This window comes from Rosa rugosa, chromosome 6 (genome assembly GCF_958449725.1).
Source record: "Rosa rugosa chromosome 6, drRosRugo1.1, whole genome shotgun sequence".
NCBI lineage: Eukaryota > Viridiplantae > Streptophyta > Magnoliopsida > Rosales > Rosaceae > Rosa > Rosa rugosa.
Genome location: NC_084825.1, coordinates 41,270,327 through 41,286,949, shown reverse-complemented (window position 1 = coordinate 41,286,949; position 16,623 = coordinate 41,270,327). Strand labels below are relative to the sequence as shown.

Sequence of the window (16,623 nt, the reverse complement as noted above, 5' to 3'; positions counted from 1 at the left end):
TGACTTATTTTAAACCAGATACTTGCACTTCTGACTCGCATTGTTCACATATATTCAATTATTGGACTTACTTTGCTTTTTTTGTGTTGGTTTATTATCAAAATCTGTCATTGTATTTCTAGGAATTGGAATTAGTTTCTATCTTTGTGAAGCAAGTAATCATGTTCAACTGGAACTGGACATTTTCTATCTCTAAACTCTAATGTACACTACTAGAAAATCACCCATAGAACACCGATTTTGGCCACTATTTGGAAAGAGTGGGTTTTGAGAATAATTTGTCACCATTAATCGGATCAGTGAGTTGTTATGAGGCTTGGCACCGAATGTGGGTGGCCCAATTCTGAAGTTGTGGGTTTAGTTTCCAATATTTACAATTTTTGCCCCTCTAGGACATCTCTTGTCAGCAATACCATCCCTCTCACATGGCTATAGTAGGTATGGCAGCAAGCTTCCAATATAAGACTGGACCCAGATCAACCTCACTTCATCAAAATATGACTCTTGCAAAGCATCAGATCTGAGAAGAACCTATCTTTGGCGTCTGCCAATCTCCTTCATCCCATGCGAGCTTGTGCGAAAGATTTATCTTACTCTCAACAGCCGTCCTTCTGATCTAATGCTACTGTAAGTTCCTTTTTTCAATTTATTGAACTTAATATATCAATTACTTCTACAATTTTCAAGGAATCGAATTTAATTCATAGTATATACATAAACCCTAAATTTCTCTTCTAGTGGATTGAAGAATCGGTTCCCTTGGCTGCGTTTGAGTGTTCGCAAGCAAGAGTTTTGTTCTTCATTTTTCTGATTTTGTTTATGTTTATTTTTGATTTTGATATAGAACCCAGAAAAGTAGCAGAGAGACTATGTATATAGGCCTATAGCAAGCTTAGGGAACGATTTTAATTACAAAAATTTATATAAAACTTGGAGTTTTACTTGTTGGCGAATCCATAGTTGAATTTTTTTCAGGTGGATATGTCTTTTTTTTTTGCTCAATAATTCAGCAAATTCTTTTTTTTTTTCTTTGCACCTTAGAACGGGAGTTCAATTATATCAAAATACTAGTTTTTTTTTTTTTTTTGTGTTTTGGTGGGGGGGATGTTGATTATTTAAAACTAAAGATTAACAATTTAGTTCTTTCTTATTTCTTAATGTTTGGAAATTGTAAGTATGAATTCTAAAAATAGCTTATTCGGTTAAGATTCTTGTCTGATTTTAAAATTTCAAGCTGTGATAGAGCAGTTTGGTGGAACTGGTTATGAAAGCTCAGATGTAATGGTGATAGATGAGGTTGAGAGACAGAGACATCAACAGCTAGAGAAACTGTATAGGTCTACTTGTGCAGGAAAGGCATACATGAACTTTGTTTACATTGTAGAATTTTGACTTCAAACTATGGCTGAAAAATTTGTACTACTCAATGTGATGATAGTTAGTGTATTGATCTCACATTTTGGGAAAGAACAAAGTTTGATTTTATAGGTGACATGACAATGAAACCTGCTAGGCATATATAGGTGGCTATTTGTTTTGCTATCTTGGATCACAAGTCTGGGAACATCTTGTCCTGCTAATCTAAAATGTCAGATTTTTTTGAGGTATTATTATTTCTTTTTGGTGCCAAACTTGTTCCATCTGTCAAACTCATTTTTCATAATTCTTATGCTCAGGATTTTCAAAAAGAAATTGTAAATGCAGCTGAAGCATTGACAGCGATAGGATATAAGCATATTGAAGCAGATACAATGGGAAGTGTGTGATATAATGGGAAGTGTGTGAAGTTATGTGATATAAATGGAAGTGTGTGAAGTTAATACTTAGTACTCTATGAAATTGGCTTATCTTACTAAAGTCTGCAAATAGAAAATATGTCAAGCCTTTGCGGTTGCGCTTATTACTATCTGTAATCTTTTCGTGGTAGTCAGGTACCTAGTTGTCTGAGGATTGTAAAAGGTATGGAGCTGAAAATGTCCCTGACAAAATTTTAACTAAAGGTGCGTCTATATACTTTGATGCTCGTAAGCATGTGGAAAGGAACAAGAAGACTTGAATAAGTTGTTATCTTCACAGGTATGTTTTGAGTAGCCACTATGCCAAAAAACGAATCAGACGACAGTTTTTCACTGTCGTCTGATAGTGAAAATTGCTGTTGTTAATACTCCTGCCATCTGTTGCAGGTATCAGACGACATCGTGAAACTGTTGTCTGAATCCAATTTAGACAAGCGCTAGCATTAATATGCATGTTGTCTGAATACCAAAAAGGACGACATACGACTGTGTAGAGTCCGTTGTGCAAGTCATATTAAGTCGGCAGCAATCTCATGGAAAGTAACTTTTGAAGCAAAGTTTGACAAGATCAGTTGTGTAGAAACTGTTGTCCCTTTAAATGTTCTACATCATTTTTTTGAGATAACGCTGTTGTCTGACTTGAAGCAAAACAACAGAAGTTTGTAGAAAGCATTGTGTGTTTGGGTTTGATACTACAGAACATGATACTTTATTGTTGTGTCTTTTTTCGTTGGGCAATTGAAAGTGTTTGAAAAATATTGTAGTTAAATTGTTCATACAACAGTTTTTGAATTCCATTTTATGATGTTCCATTGTTAGACAACAATTTCTATTTGGAATGAAATGGCATAAGAGAGTCACAAGACATATATTACTAAAACCAATTGACTAACACATTCAAAAACACATCCATTGATTGAACATTCAAAACCAGTTCATTACATCATCATCCCAACATCAACATACTAATCCTACCTAAACATAAAGGCCAAAAACATCAAGGCCAGAAACATATTGTACTTGTCCATTTCCTTCTCTCCATCAACTTCCTCTATACAGTTCCTTCCTCTTCCTTCTCAGCAACAAGATATGCAGAGTAGAACTCAATACCAAACTGACCAATCATGCTAACAATAGCTCTAGCAACCTAGACTTCCATGATTTTTGCCATCACTTCACACATGTCCCTGCACAACAATAGTGGATGACTGTACAAACTATAATAGGCCAGACTGAGCAGAAATCTAACCAAAAGCAAGACTATGAAAATTAGTTTACAACTGTTAGTTGCATCCAACATTCTTGGTGAAGGGTTATTCCATTTTTCATTTTCCAAATCAATAACCAAAAGGCATTGTTTTAGATAAATTTATGGTTACACAAATTGAAAACAAAAAATGAAATGAAATTAAGATTGTAAAAAGCAAACCTTGAGGCAAAAAAGCATTCATTTTGGCGTAGGATCTGTGTAATCAAACAGTACTTTTTACCAGGGTGCAGCTAAGAGAACTTCTGATGCTACCTTTTCCTCCTCAAAGCAAGCCAATAGATCATCGGAAAAGAATATAATACACCTATAATAGTATGATTAGTTAACGATAGATAAAAGATAGAACATAATCAAAACTAACCCTACCTAAACAGAACTCATAAGAAACAAAAACATTATCCCATTATGTGTCATTTACAAGTCAATGTGCAGTAGCATGCCAGACCAAGATAGTACCCTCATCTTCCTCATGGGTTCGAACTAGACCCTCAAATTTCATTGGAAACCTTAGCATTCTCGGCCTCCATGGAGCTAAGCTCCTGCTCAAAACGTCCCATATATGCTTCTAAAAATTGAACCAATCACATTAAGCAGCAAGTAAAAGCACCAAATGTCACAAACCCACATCTGTCCAGTAAAGCAAAAACTAATCTGCTTGTAGTGAACTTACCAAAATCTTGATCCCCTAACAGACCAACGTCAGAGCAATCAGATACTACCCTTTCAACTCTACTCTGCAACATGCACAATGAGAGAAACATGTAATGAAAATTTCAAAATTCAACCAAAAGAGTGGGGGTAAATTCAAAATTACCCGAAGAAATAATGCGCTGTCGTTAAGTAAATCATGAGAATCTGCAGTAGGTGATTCGGAATCATCGTCCCGGCCGCATCACTCGAGAATCTCTTCTAGGTCAAGCACTCGCGATGATCCAGACCAGCCTTCTGTGGCTGTTGAAGCCCCATTAACAGGGGGTCCAGGACCTTTGGAAGCTTCCAGTAGAGCTTGTAGTTCAGCTTGTCTTTCATACAACCTCTCTTGTTGGTCAAGCAATACTTTGATTTGGTCTGAAGAATAAAAAATGTGGAATAAGCATAAATTACAGCCATTTGAATATATAGGAAAAACATGGTAGAGCATTGTATTTCATTCATGAAAAGTCCTACTCAAGTGAACTGAAACTCAAATAGAAAAGAAAACTGCCTCTTGTATAGGCAGCAACCAAAACCTTAATAGGACTTGATTCATTCACTGCCTCTTTCTTTACTACTGAGCATTCTAATTTGTTGGCAATGAGTTTCTGAAGGTCTTTGAATTTAGAACTCTGAATCCCTCTAGATCCAGCAAAAATAAAGCAATCAAGACCTTAAAAGCTCTCCTAAAATAAAGAAAGTACAATATAAAGACTTTCTAGAAACAAAGAGGCAGTTAGGTAGATAGGTAAATAGGTAGGAACCTATTCCTCAATTCCTTCAGTGCAGCCTCTGCAGTTCATGAAAGAGATACCCAGCTTTTTTACCATCCAAAAACGCAAATAGGTAATTTACCATCCAAAACCCAGCTTTGCATCTCCACGAAAAGCCATCCCAATACACCCCTAAACTCTCTTTCTCTACAATCCAATATGTGAGCTTTAATCCGAGAACTGGTTTAATGAGGAAAATATATATATATATATATATATATATATATATATATATATATATATATATATATATATATATATATATATTAGTTTTTCTGCTGGAGAAAGAAAATCAATGCATTCATATGAATAAAGAAGAAGATAAAAACAAGAATGACTAATTCCATAACAACAATGAAGAAAAGGATTCATCCACCGTAAATCTAAAATTGCCCTCTATAATCCAAGAAGAAGATAAAACCCATAGCTTAGAAACCATTGTGTATTTTCTGTTTATTTCTAGTACAACATCAGTTCCATATATGATGTTCAACTAACACCAATCAACTCAAATTAACAAAACTCAGGCAGGTAGGAAGCCATGAAATGTGTTTGGTCAAAGAACAAAGAAAACAACAAAGAGATCCAAAATTTGATGCTTCACTCCTAAATAACTGCAAACAATATGAAAAACGTAAAAGGGCATGACTTACATTCAGACCATAGACATTAAGAGAGAAATTGGATACTTTTGCATATAAAGCAGCAGCACGATCACAAGTGATAAAGAAGCCTGCCACGACCGGGGGTAAAGAATACAGCCCTTTCTTCTTCACCGACCTCTGACCCACACACAATTCAGATACTATTAACAAACAAGAAAAGAGAGAGAGATCGAACTGACGTTGAGAGGAAGATATATAACGTGTCTTTCCCTTCTTGGACTTGAGGGCTGAGGACGACATGGATTTATTGTCGGTTGTAATTTACCAAATACACCCATCTGAGTAAAGGCCTGTGAAGAAGTTCAAGCTCAGCAGCTGTAAAACTCGGAACGATGAAACCCCAAAATAAAATTCCCAGGAGGAGCGAAAGAAACCCCAAAATCAAATTAGTACATAAAATTCGAAAGAAACCCCAAAATCTACAACAGGAGCGATGAAACCCCAAAATCAAAAGAAACCCCAAAATCAAAATTAGAAAGAAACCATAATTTGGTTTGACCCATTACCTAGAAAAACCATAAAAATTGATTTTCGATCTGTTTCTGTAATTGATGACCGGAGTTGATGGTTTTGTGATTCAGGAGATGGAGAAGCCGCTAAGGAGAGAGATCGGAGATCTGAAAACGGAGGTTGTGAGGGAGCATCTGAGGAGCAAGAGGATCAGGCTCTGTGGATTGATGGAGCTCTTTCTTGAGGTTGCGGTGCTTTTCGTTCTTTGCGGTTTCTTGTTCACGATCAATAAATGGGTGGTTTCTTGAAGGTCTGGCGTTTATGTGTGTATGAGAGAGAGAGAGAGAGCGTTGGGGAGCTGGGCCTCCGAGAGAAGAGAGAGAGGTTGAGTCTGAACATCTATTTTTTCTTTCCCAAAATAAAACGATTAGTTTTGTGAAAAGCCAGCAGTTTAAATTTTGGTCAAAAAATGGGCGGGCAAAGTAGAAACAGGGAGTCAAAAAATTTGAGTTTTGGCCAAGTGTGGAACTCAGACAACATAAATTTATAGTCATTGTCTGAAATAGAGTTACACAACAGATTAAAACATCAATAAATAACTGTTGTCGGAAGCCATTGTCTAAAGGAGACTTGCACAACAGAATAAAGTAGCACTTCATAACTGTTGTCTAAGTAAAATCAGTCAGACAACATCCAAACTCAACCATTGTCTAAATATAAATTGCACAACAGTAAAATATCAATAGATAACTGTTGTCTGTAACCATTGTCTGAAAGAGAGTTACACAACATAATAAAGCAGCAAAAAACAACTATTGTCTGAATTAGATTGGTCAGACAACATCAAAATACCACAATTGTCTGAATAGTAATTGCACAACAGTCAATGTAATAACTGTTGTCTAAAAAAACTCACTCAGACAACATCAAAATATAACCATTGTCTGAATGAAAACTGAACAACAGCAATGTAATAACTGTTGACTGAATCGAAAATTTGGACAACAGAATAATTTTTGCTGTCGTCTGATATAATCAGACGACAGTTAAAAATTTCGCTGTTGTTGGAAATGTGTCGTCTGATTCGTTTTTTGGCATAGTGAGCATAAAGTTTCTACTCTCTCCTGATTTGAAATCTTGACTAGTGAGCAACTGCAAATTATGGTCATTATGTCTTGTCACAAACCTAAAGGCAAGAAATATTTCATTTAAATAAGTCTCTACATTAAATATGTGGTTTCTATGACAATTGAACTGAGTACAGAATATTTTGCTTGAAGAAAATGTTGTGGGAATGCCATAACACGTTTTGTGGTTTGTTCATTTCAGGATTCTATTTTGAAACAGACTTTGAACCGGGAATGGTCATTCACCCAAACAAATGGAATGAACAATCTCACATTAATCGGTAGGAATGAATGTCCATTTTTTTTATAACTTTGGTTGTTGCAAGTTATGATTTTTGTTCATTGATATGTTTTTGAGTATGAAGTTGATGAAGTGGCATGGGACAAACCGAAGCTTAATGACTTTCTGATGAAACTGTGATGTATGAATCAACCTGCTCAAGACCTTGAGACAACAATATCATGCAGTTTTTCCTTATTGAGCTTTACTAGTGAAAGAAACATCGACTTATTGACCATGAATGTATACTTGTGCGCATAGGCTTGTAAGTTGTAATAGGTTTCTTTATTAGGTAGTGCAATAAGCTGTAGTTACATTTGTAACAAACGGTAGATTTTGATTGAATGATGATGTATATCAATAAATTGGTAGACATCATTCATGTATTCAACTATTTACTGTTTTTTGTTTTATTATTAATATATTTTTTTTAAATATGTGGCATTTGAAGACACCATTCTAATAGTTGTAGTAATTGGTGTATAACTAGAGTTGGCAGCTGATATGACAGCTGACATGACAGCAATGTGTATATGTTGAAAACCTAGGCACCGTTTCAATTTTGGTGCACTATGCTGCAAAGGAAACCCCAGCAATCACCACTGTCATGCATTGGGTGGCTGCATAGTGGCTAATGAAGAGTTTGGTGGCCCTTGTAAACAATGAGCACCTTTATTGGAGGGTGTCCTATAAGCATAATTCTAGTAGTGGTATGAAATCAAATAAGAAACATTAAAAGTGGTTTAATTGTTCTCAAAAAAATTCTGTATTGCTTCAAATAGCAAGATTGTGAATAATTAATAACACAATCTAGTTTAAACATCTGATGTTACCAACATTTTCTAGTACTCATGTCATCACTTATCAACCAAGCAAGTATCAACCACAGTCCGAAATACAAATAAGCTAGCAAAACTTGAAGTTCTGTGGGGACTCTTCCGCAATCATCATCAATGAAATGACTTATTGTAATGAGTGGAGTATTGTAGCCTATATATAAGTTTACCGCCTTAAGGTGAGCATTATGTACTCGGCATAAAGATCCCTGCACCGGAAAATACAAGTTGATCAGAAGAGTGTAATATGGTGTTCTAGCAATCAGTTAAGTTGCTGGTGAGTGAAGAGCTTGTTGTGCTGTAATATAGACTTGCATCGAGTACTGAATAGCTTCCGCGGCAGTTGAGCAAGGCAAAAACTCGTCCACTGCAACCTCTTTGTGTTCATTCTTCTTGTCTATGCAATATGTTAAGCAAAACCATGCATTGTTCCTCATATTATAACTAAGCCCCAAAAAGTGTTCAACAACATAGTAGTGAATTGAGTTTTAAAAGTAATATTGTAAGGGATACAGTCTTCAAAGAAGCGACGAATCTCAGTGAGGCGATGAGGAGGAAGCTCTCCGATGTCACTGTAATGATTATAGGCTGGATCATCAGCACATACTGCAATGATCTTATCATCTTTCTCTCCCTGAATTACAAATCACAAATCCATAGTTACACAAGCCAAGGTTAAAAGATTCAAATACATACAGTAGTGATAGAAAGATCAAACTTCACTTCATATGCTCTAGGAAGAGTAGTACCTGGTCAATCATGGGCATTAGTCCAATGGCTTTGGCACGCAGAAATGCACCCGGAATAACAGGTTCCTGTTTAATCCACTTATCCAAATCAGTACTTAGGACTTATGAGTCATGTAGATTTGGAATGTCAACTGTTGCTTTGGAAAATGTAGCATTTGAAACTGCAAATGTTATATATACTTAAAGTCTTGAACTAAGAATTAACACCCAGCATGGTGATATGAAAATCGAAGGAATCACCTGCATGAGAACTAAGACATCCAGTGGATCATTGTCTTCACACAAGGTGCGAGGGATGAAACCATAGTTATGAGGATAGACCACTGACGAGTACAAAATCCGATCAACCTGAGAATTTATTCAAAGAATCGTAAGATTGCAGCCTTTGACTATGAGCTTTGATCTCAGAAAGCTGTGATTTTTTTTTTTTTTTGTCACCTTAATTAATCCTGTTTTCTTGTCAAGTTCATATTTGACTTTGCTTCCCTGTGATATCTCAACAACCTGAACCATTCCAACAAGTAAATCATCAGAAACTTATGCTAATAATGTGTTGGCCACATTTGATCAGTTTCATCTAGTGACAAGTTTTGGCTCAATATTGTGCTGGCTATAGGCTACTTGATGAAGTTGGTGTGAATAATACATACAACATTGAAAATTTGGGGAGCTGATGGTCCTGCACACAAGATTTTACAAAATGATTAGTTTCTTGTTGTTTACATGGACCATGGTAAAAATACAAGAGAAAATTAGATATAAACCCATACATACTTTTCTTTTAATTTACACCCAACTCACACTAATTAATAAACCTTCCATATAGTGTATGCCTATAATGAATATTTTTCTTTATTTTCATATATGTCTAATTTTCCCTTTTACATTCTCTCAACTAATACATGTCTAAAGTACCTACTAAATATGTATATGTAGGTAGTGCTTAAATAATAGAAACTTTCAAGCTTAATAGAGGTCGACACACAATGATATATACCACAATCATAGGTCTAATATTTTTATTTATTTGTCATAGGTATAATATAATAGAAAACCTAACAAAGAGGTATGATACAAAAAATAATAATAAATTCTAATACAGAGATGTTATACAAAAACTATCAATATTTAGGTTGTAATCGAATATATAGAAACAAAAAGTAAACCTCCTATATGTTAGATACATACCTGAAATCAAATTATCTAGAAAAAAAGTATTCTAATGATCAGGTACCTTTTTTAGATAAAACTTTTAGGTTGTAATTGGAAATAGCATACATAACATACCTTACAAATAGAACAACTGTATAATATGTACGTTATTAACCTATGTTTGCTTTCCATTCAAGTGTTTATGGGTTCGAGTTACCATGGGGGCAAAAGTGAAACCCTTTGATCCTCTTTAAAAAAAAGTGAAAAAAAAGAAGAAGTGTTTATATGAAAAAGATAACATACCTATTATATAGAAAAAACATACCACAAAATATAGAAAATCATATATAAACCTTGATCTAGGTATTGAAAAAGCTTCAATCAAAGATCTAGTTCATCAAGTGTATTTGTTTAGAGCTTGTGGCATATTTAGTAATTTTTAACAAAAACATGTTTTATTTTCTATGTTAGTTTATGAGAATTTGTTTCTTTAATCAACTTAACCCACAAATTTGGGTGTATATTAAAAAAAAATTATGAATGGGTTTAATCTAATAGGTGTGACTAAATTTGGGTGTAAAATGAAATGCCTCAAAATACAAAAGCTAAATTATGAGATCAAAGAATAGGCTAGGTACCAATTTCAAGATCATGCCAAGGATGTGCAGCAACTGATTTCCTTGACAAAGATGAAAGAATCCTCTCATTTAATTTCGGAGTTGGTTTTTTTTCTTCAGTCATCTATATAAATGTAGGGAGGTATTAGTTAAAAGTGAAAAAGAAAATACCAGATGCATCATAGTAAAACATTCAAACAAGAAATAGAATACTTGAGGACTCCATCATTAGAAAAAAAATGTGCAAGAAGGTGATGAAAAATAGTAATTCGATCGTACAATCTGGTGCAACACTCCAATCTGCTAATCAGTTACATAGCTAGTGATGTTGAACATGCATTCTTCCTCTTATTTTAAAAACAACCCACATTACACCTCACAATTAAATTAACGTAAGTCACAAATGTGGTTAAAAGTTCGGACAAAAAAAGGTCGAAAACTTGTTAGACAACCACTAGACACCAAAAACTTGCAAACAAAACATACAAGAGTTGATTGAATCATACGCACCTTGATGGCTAGAGCTGTTTGGGAATAGAGACAGAAACTTGAAAGAGAGGAAGAATAAGTGCCAAGGCTTGCACTATTTGGATCAAAATATTTATAGTATGTAAAAAAGGAAAGAGGTTGAGAGAAAAGAGGAAGTTGGTCAAAAATTCTGAGGTATTCCCATCTGTCTGCTTTGGAGAGAAGGTAGCTTCAGAACCCACCTGTTACGTTGAACCTTTGAGGTTGGTTATTTGTTTCATGTTGATAGGAATATATATGCATTCTTTTGGAAATGAATAACCTTTTTTTAATCTTAAATAAGTAAAATTGATCGAGTCTTGCTGTTAGAGAGAATAATGCAGTGGCTACAATCTAGCATCAGTTTCAGTTTTGATTAGTTGTGTATTTGTTGTAAATGCATATCAGTTTCTGATTTGATGTAATTACCATTTACTCTCTTTGTGTAACAGCAGCAATTAGGCTGCTATATAACTGTACACTTGTAATGAGAATGTTAAGGAAAATTATATTCAACATGGTATCAGACTAGGTCTAGGATCCTTATCTTCTTCTCACGTCTAGCTCTTCAATCTTGTCCTCCTGCGTCTCTCATTTATCTTGTGTCTCTTCTCCTTATCCGAGTTTCGTCAACTTGATGTCAAGAACGCTTTCCTCCATAAATATCTCCAAGAAGATGTGTACATGTGACAGCCACCTGGGTTCGGTGATCCCTCTCGTCCCTCTTATGTTTGCAAACTCCATAAAGCACTCTATGGCCTCAAACAAGCTCCTCGCGCCTGGTTTCACCGCATGAGCTCGTTTCTGTTAGCAGTTGGTTTCCGTATTAGTAAGGCTGATTCTTCTTTGTTCATCTATCAACATGGCTCAGATATCATATATTTCTTACTATATGTTGATGATATTGTGGTTACGGGCAGTAATGATCGGATTCTACAGTGCTTCATTGATGCCTTAGGTCGTGAGTTTGATATCAAGGATCTTGGTCCTCTGCATTACTTTCTTGGTTTACAGGTCACATTTCATTCCAACGGGATTCACCTAAATCAAGTCAAGTATGCACATGACATCCTACTCAAGCATGATCTGTTACTTAGCAAACCCGTTAGCACACCCATGTCTACAAAGTCTCTTCTCAGCACCAATGATGGGGTTTTACTTGACAATCCCACTGTGTTCCGCGAGATGGTTGGCTCCTTACAAAATCTCACCATTACTCGCCCTGACATAGCCTTTGCAGTCAATTCAGTGTCTCAATTTATGAGCAAGCCCCGTGTTCCACATCTTATTGCTGCCAAACGGATCCTTCGTTACATCAAAGGAACACTGGATCATGGTTTGTCTTTCAGTCCTCAACAACAACCTGTTCATCTCTCGGCCTACTCGGATGCAGATTGGGCTGGTTGTCCGGACTCACGTCTCTCCACCTCAGGCTACCTCATCTATCTTGGCAGCAACTTAATCTCATGGTGCTCCAAAAAGCAGCCTACCATTGCTCGTTCGAGTGCGGAATCTGAATATCGCTCCCTTGCTCATGCCAGTGCCGAAACCACCTGGTTAGGCTACTTATTATATGAACTTGGTGCTCATATTCAGTTCCCTATCTTGCTTTATTGTGACAACCTTAGTGCAACCTACATGGCATCTAACCCAGTCTTCCATGCCCGTACAAAACATATTGAGTTAGATTATCACTTTGTCCGTGAAAAAGTAGCACTTCGTAGTCATCTTGTTAACTATGTCCCTTCGGTGGATCAACCTGCTGATCTTCTAACCAAATTAACCACTTCATAAGCATCGTCATCTTCTCCTCCGTACCAAACTTGTGCATCCAGAACCGCTCAGTTTGAAGGGGGGTGTTAGAGAGAATAATGCAGTGGCTACAATCTAGCATCAGTTTCAGTTTTGATTAGTTGTGTATTTGTTGTAAATGCATATCAGTTTCTGATTTGATGTAATTACCATTTGCTCTCTTTGTGTAACAGCAGCAATTAGGCTGCTATATAACTGTACACTTGTAATGAGAATGTTAAGGAAAATTATATTCAACACTTGCTATATGTACGTAAAAGAAATCTTTTGATTTCTGGAACCGGTTGTATGCTTTTTTCTTTTCATTTAGACAAATTTAAGTGATTCGAGCCAATTATATAGGAACTTAAAGTGCATAATGTAAAAACGGAACACATTTTCAGATCACATTAGCTGACCATCAATGAGACATAGAGGATCAATGAAAGGTTTGAAGATTTGGTCTGTTTGAATTCACTTGATCAGCTATTATACAACGAAGGGAAGTAGCAAGATTCAAGAATGTGCATCCAACATCAACACACACACAGAGTGCATATTAGAACACATCAATGCTTAGGCATACATGCTGAATCAGGAGACATTGATATCATCTGAAGGAGGCTGGAGTTCGAAAACGTTTCCTCAAGTGCAGGCCCTCTCTTGCTACCCCCATCACTGCTCTCTCTTCTGATATGTACTAATTCCTTGGCTACATCATACATTCCTAGCTTTCCATCTCCACCAAACAACAAACACCTCATTGCAAGGTCTGCAACTGTCTCTATTTGCTCGCGGCGATAGGAAGGTTGTTCATGATAGTAAAGAAGTGGATCCACAATCTCTTCTAGCTTCCCACCTCTTATCTTTTGCAGGGCTATTTGCAAGTCCAAGCAGTTTGAGCCTGCAATCATCTCAAGAAGCACCACACCTAAAGCATAAACATCTGTTCTTTGAAAACGCGAGCCTTCTTCATGACTCGAAACCAGTAGTCCAAAACCACAGAGTTTACTACAAAAATCATTATCAATAAAGATATAACCGGACTTGAGATCACAGTGGAAAATGGGAGGAGAAAATTCATACTGCAAAAAGGCAAGAACACTTGCTGTTTCAGCAGCAATGTTCAACCTCTTGTACCAGTCAAGAGCAACATGTTGTCCTCCTGTTTGGTGTAAATGATCCTCGAGGGTACCATTTGCTGGATATTCATACACCAGTAGTGGAGTGTAGGCCAAGTCAATACAGCATCCAAGAAATCGGGTTATATTCCGGTGTAGAATAGCAGACAAAGCCTCAATTTGTGATAGGACTTGAATCAACTCTTTTTCATTCTCACAATCTATCTTGTGCACAGCAATGTGGGATCCATCCTCGAGAACCCCAGCAAATATTGTGCCATTATTTCCACTTACAAGCTTCTGATCCTCTTCAAATGCTTTGGTAGCTTCCTCTAGCTCATGGTAAGTGAATAGCCGAGTCCTGCTAGCTTTTCGGAATGATATGGTGCTGTGGAAGTGAACCTTCTGAGCTGGATCAAACGTTCCCGGTTTAACAGGCCTTTTGAGTAGATACAGAAGTGCAATCAATGAGGCTATGATGAAGAGGGGAGCAAGAACTCCTGCAATTCAAGATGTCACAATTCATTTATATCAAATTGAAGCTGATATGACTTTTCAGCTTCAATTAGTCTCTGCCAAAACTTCTTTTACTATGTGATCAGGTTGTCAAAACACAATGCATATGAAGATTTTTTAGACTTACCTACTATAATTAAAAGTTTCTTGCTACCATGCCTTTTTTTGAAGCAGTCTGCGCCATATGTTTCCCTTCTCTCTTTGATGCAGGCTGTAAAAGGCATGTCAGTAAATTTGTAGGTCAAAGCGTACAACTTTTCATTGTATGTATGTGTGACTATCCCCTTAACACTGGATGAACATGCATAATACCTGTTTAACAATTCTGATACGTATTACATTGTATTTCAACCATTTCTTTATCACTGGATGCAATTATTTGCTGCTGTGGTGTATATACTTGAAATTCTAGACTTAAATCTAATTGAAAAGTGATTAAAGCATATCAAACTGCTTTAGGCATGGGCCAGGTATCTAATATTCCTGGTTCTACTCATTGCCATATCAATCATTTGATTCATTTCTTATCATTGCACCATAATAATTCTGCAGAAAGAGGGAGTGAACCTAATTTCTAATAATTCCAAATCACATAGAGTTGCCTCCATCATGATGTTGGTAGTGACAGTCTTTGATAATAAGTTAAAATCTATTTTCTGCAGTTCAATACTAGATGCTCAAATCAGAAATGGGCATTCAAGACCCACATAACAGAGCGAATATGCTTAAAATGATTTATGGATAAATACTTACACATGATGCATCCTTCTCCAGTTGCAAATCCATCACCAATGAACCCATCTTGACAAGCACACCTAGCCCCTGCTTGAATTGATGTGGCATTGATAATGTAACCATTGGTAGCACAAACCCCCTTGGATGAGTTTCTTGGCACTGCCCATTCCAACTTTACCCCTCTCTTTCCCAAGTTGGAGCCTCTCTGAACAACCCAACTTGAGAAGCCCCTGCACCCAAATTTGGAAAACACTGAGAACTTGTCACCAAGATGCCACAGGCTGTAATCAGAAAGAGGGTAGCAGCAAGCAGGAGAGCCTTGGCTTTCATTGCCATCACAGCCAGGCAAGTCAATGGTTTCACATTCTGTTTTGCACAGAGAAGAGTCCTCACAATCATAGAGGCCTATGACATTGTCAGCAGAGAGGCCAAAGTGGTAATTTCCTAAGAAATCAAAGGAGTTCAAGTCATTGTACTGGCGGCAGTAGGAAGAGGAGCCTGGAAAATCCACTAGCAAACCATCAGAGAAGAATTCGAGGACGTGGTAGCTTTCGGAACCAATGTTAAGGAAAATTTTAGTTGAGTTGACGCAAGAGAGATGGAAAGCATCAGAGAGTGAAGAACAGGATTTGTTCAAGTGAAATGGGAAGGAGATTTGAAGGTCTCCACATTTTTCATGGCACATATTTGGTCGTGGTAGCTGGTGGTGTTCCTGGAGAGAGTGAGAAATGGCTAAGAACTTAAAGAGGGTAAGGAGAAGAAAGGAAGCTAGAGATGATAGAGGTAACATTGTCAGTGAAAGTGCTGACTTGAGAGAATATTTGCAAGGAAACTTTAAGGTACTAAAAGAAGAAGAAAAGAGGAGTACTTCAGGTTGATATGGGACTGTATGTGTAAATATATGGCCTTTTCTGTGTCAATGCTAGCTTGAGAGAGAGAGAGAGAGAGAGAGAGAGAGAGAGAGCTCGAGAGATCGAGGTTGTAGTTTATAATACGACTCTGTACATACATTATACACGTACACATATAGTGAAGCTTAATTATGTTTTCGACATGTTAAAGAGAGCCCTATATCAATATCATTAAATTTGGTTGTCAATAATCTATGATTTGATCTATCACCAAGAAGTAAGTTAACAATGTATGACGCTCTCTCATTATAACTCATCATGCAACTGCAACTGGAGAAGCAATGGGGGCAGAACTTCAAGCCATATATTTTCACAAACTAAAGTCCGTTCATCTAAAACTTTAAACGCTGAAACAATTAATCAACAATATGATGTATATCAAACAAAGTTCGTAACTAACCTTTTGAAGTACAAGTCTCCGCAAGTATCTAAGAATGGTCCAATAAATGATAGGCTTCGAGTCCGTACTTGGATATAAGAAACTGTATATGTATAGTATATAGCTACGGGAATGTAATGGGATAGGTAAATTGCTATAGCTAGCAAGCTTAGGAGTTTGAGAAAGAGGAGACGATTTGTCTGGGGAATGGGCTACAGTCAGTACAATATCACCATATATTCATATGGAATGCTG

General features: G+C 36.6%; 3 protein-coding genes and 2 long non-coding RNA genes across 12 annotated transcripts; 2 read left to right on the top strand and 3 right to left on the bottom strand.

Annotated features, from left to right (window-relative positions):
- The first annotated feature begins 398 nt into the window (after nt 1–398).
- Nucleotides 399–7,440, top strand: LOC133715277 (uncharacterized). The gene is made up of 4 exons (XR_009848983.1): nt 399–627; nt 739–2,076; nt 6,977–7,055; nt 7,140–7,440. It is a non-coding gene; the product is annotated as an uncharacterized LOC133715277 (long non-coding RNA).
- On the bottom strand, nt 2,686–6,054 carry LOC133715276 (uncharacterized). Of its 8 annotated transcripts, none has more exons than XR_009848980.1 (6): nt 5,704–6,054; nt 5,186–5,512; nt 4,524–4,712; nt 3,881–4,134; nt 3,226–3,800; nt 2,686–2,983 (listed from the first exon to the last, which is right to left on the bottom strand). It is a non-coding gene; the product is annotated as an uncharacterized LOC133715276 (long non-coding RNA). The 8 variants fall into 8 exon arrangements; XR_009848982.1 differs by having other exon boundaries at nt 4,615–4,712; nt 5,704–6,053; XR_009848978.1 differs by having other exon boundaries at nt 4,524–4,679; nt 5,704–6,053.
- Nucleotides 7,441–7,792: 352 nt separating the features above from the next.
- On the bottom strand, nt 7,793–11,007 carry LOC133713459 (soluble inorganic pyrophosphatase 1-like). Its single transcript, XM_062139496.1, has 9 exons — nt 10,919–11,007; nt 10,430–10,532; nt 9,290–9,318; nt 9,078–9,143; nt 8,880–8,987; nt 8,640–8,705; nt 8,404–8,524; nt 8,206–8,287; nt 7,793–8,099 (listed from the first exon to the last, which is right to left on the bottom strand). Exons 2-9 carry the CDS (start codon nt 10,530–10,532, stop codon nt 8,057–8,059), a joined length of 618 nt encoding a protein of 205 aa, XP_061995480.1. The 5' UTR covers nt 10,919–11,007; the 3' UTR covers nt 7,793–8,056.
- A 700-nt stretch (nt 11,008–11,707) lies between these two features.
- On the top strand, nt 11,708–12,709 carry LOC133716796 (uncharacterized mitochondrial protein AtMg00810-like). Its single transcript, XM_062143453.1, has one exon. It carries the CDS (start codon nt 11,708–11,710, stop codon nt 12,707–12,709), a length of 1,002 nt encoding a protein of 333 aa, XP_061999437.1.
- Nucleotides 12,710–13,149: 440 nt separating this feature from the next.
- On the bottom strand, nt 13,150–15,868 carry LOC133713457 (probably inactive receptor-like protein kinase At2g46850). Its single transcript, XM_062139495.1, has 3 exons — nt 15,097–15,868; nt 14,471–14,554; nt 13,150–14,327 (listed from the first exon to the last, which is right to left on the bottom strand). Exons 1-3 carry the CDS (start codon nt 15,866–15,868, stop codon nt 13,276–13,278), a joined length of 1,908 nt encoding a protein of 635 aa, XP_061995479.1. The 3' UTR covers nt 13,150–13,275.
- Between the last annotated feature and the right edge of the window lie 755 nt (nt 15,869–16,623).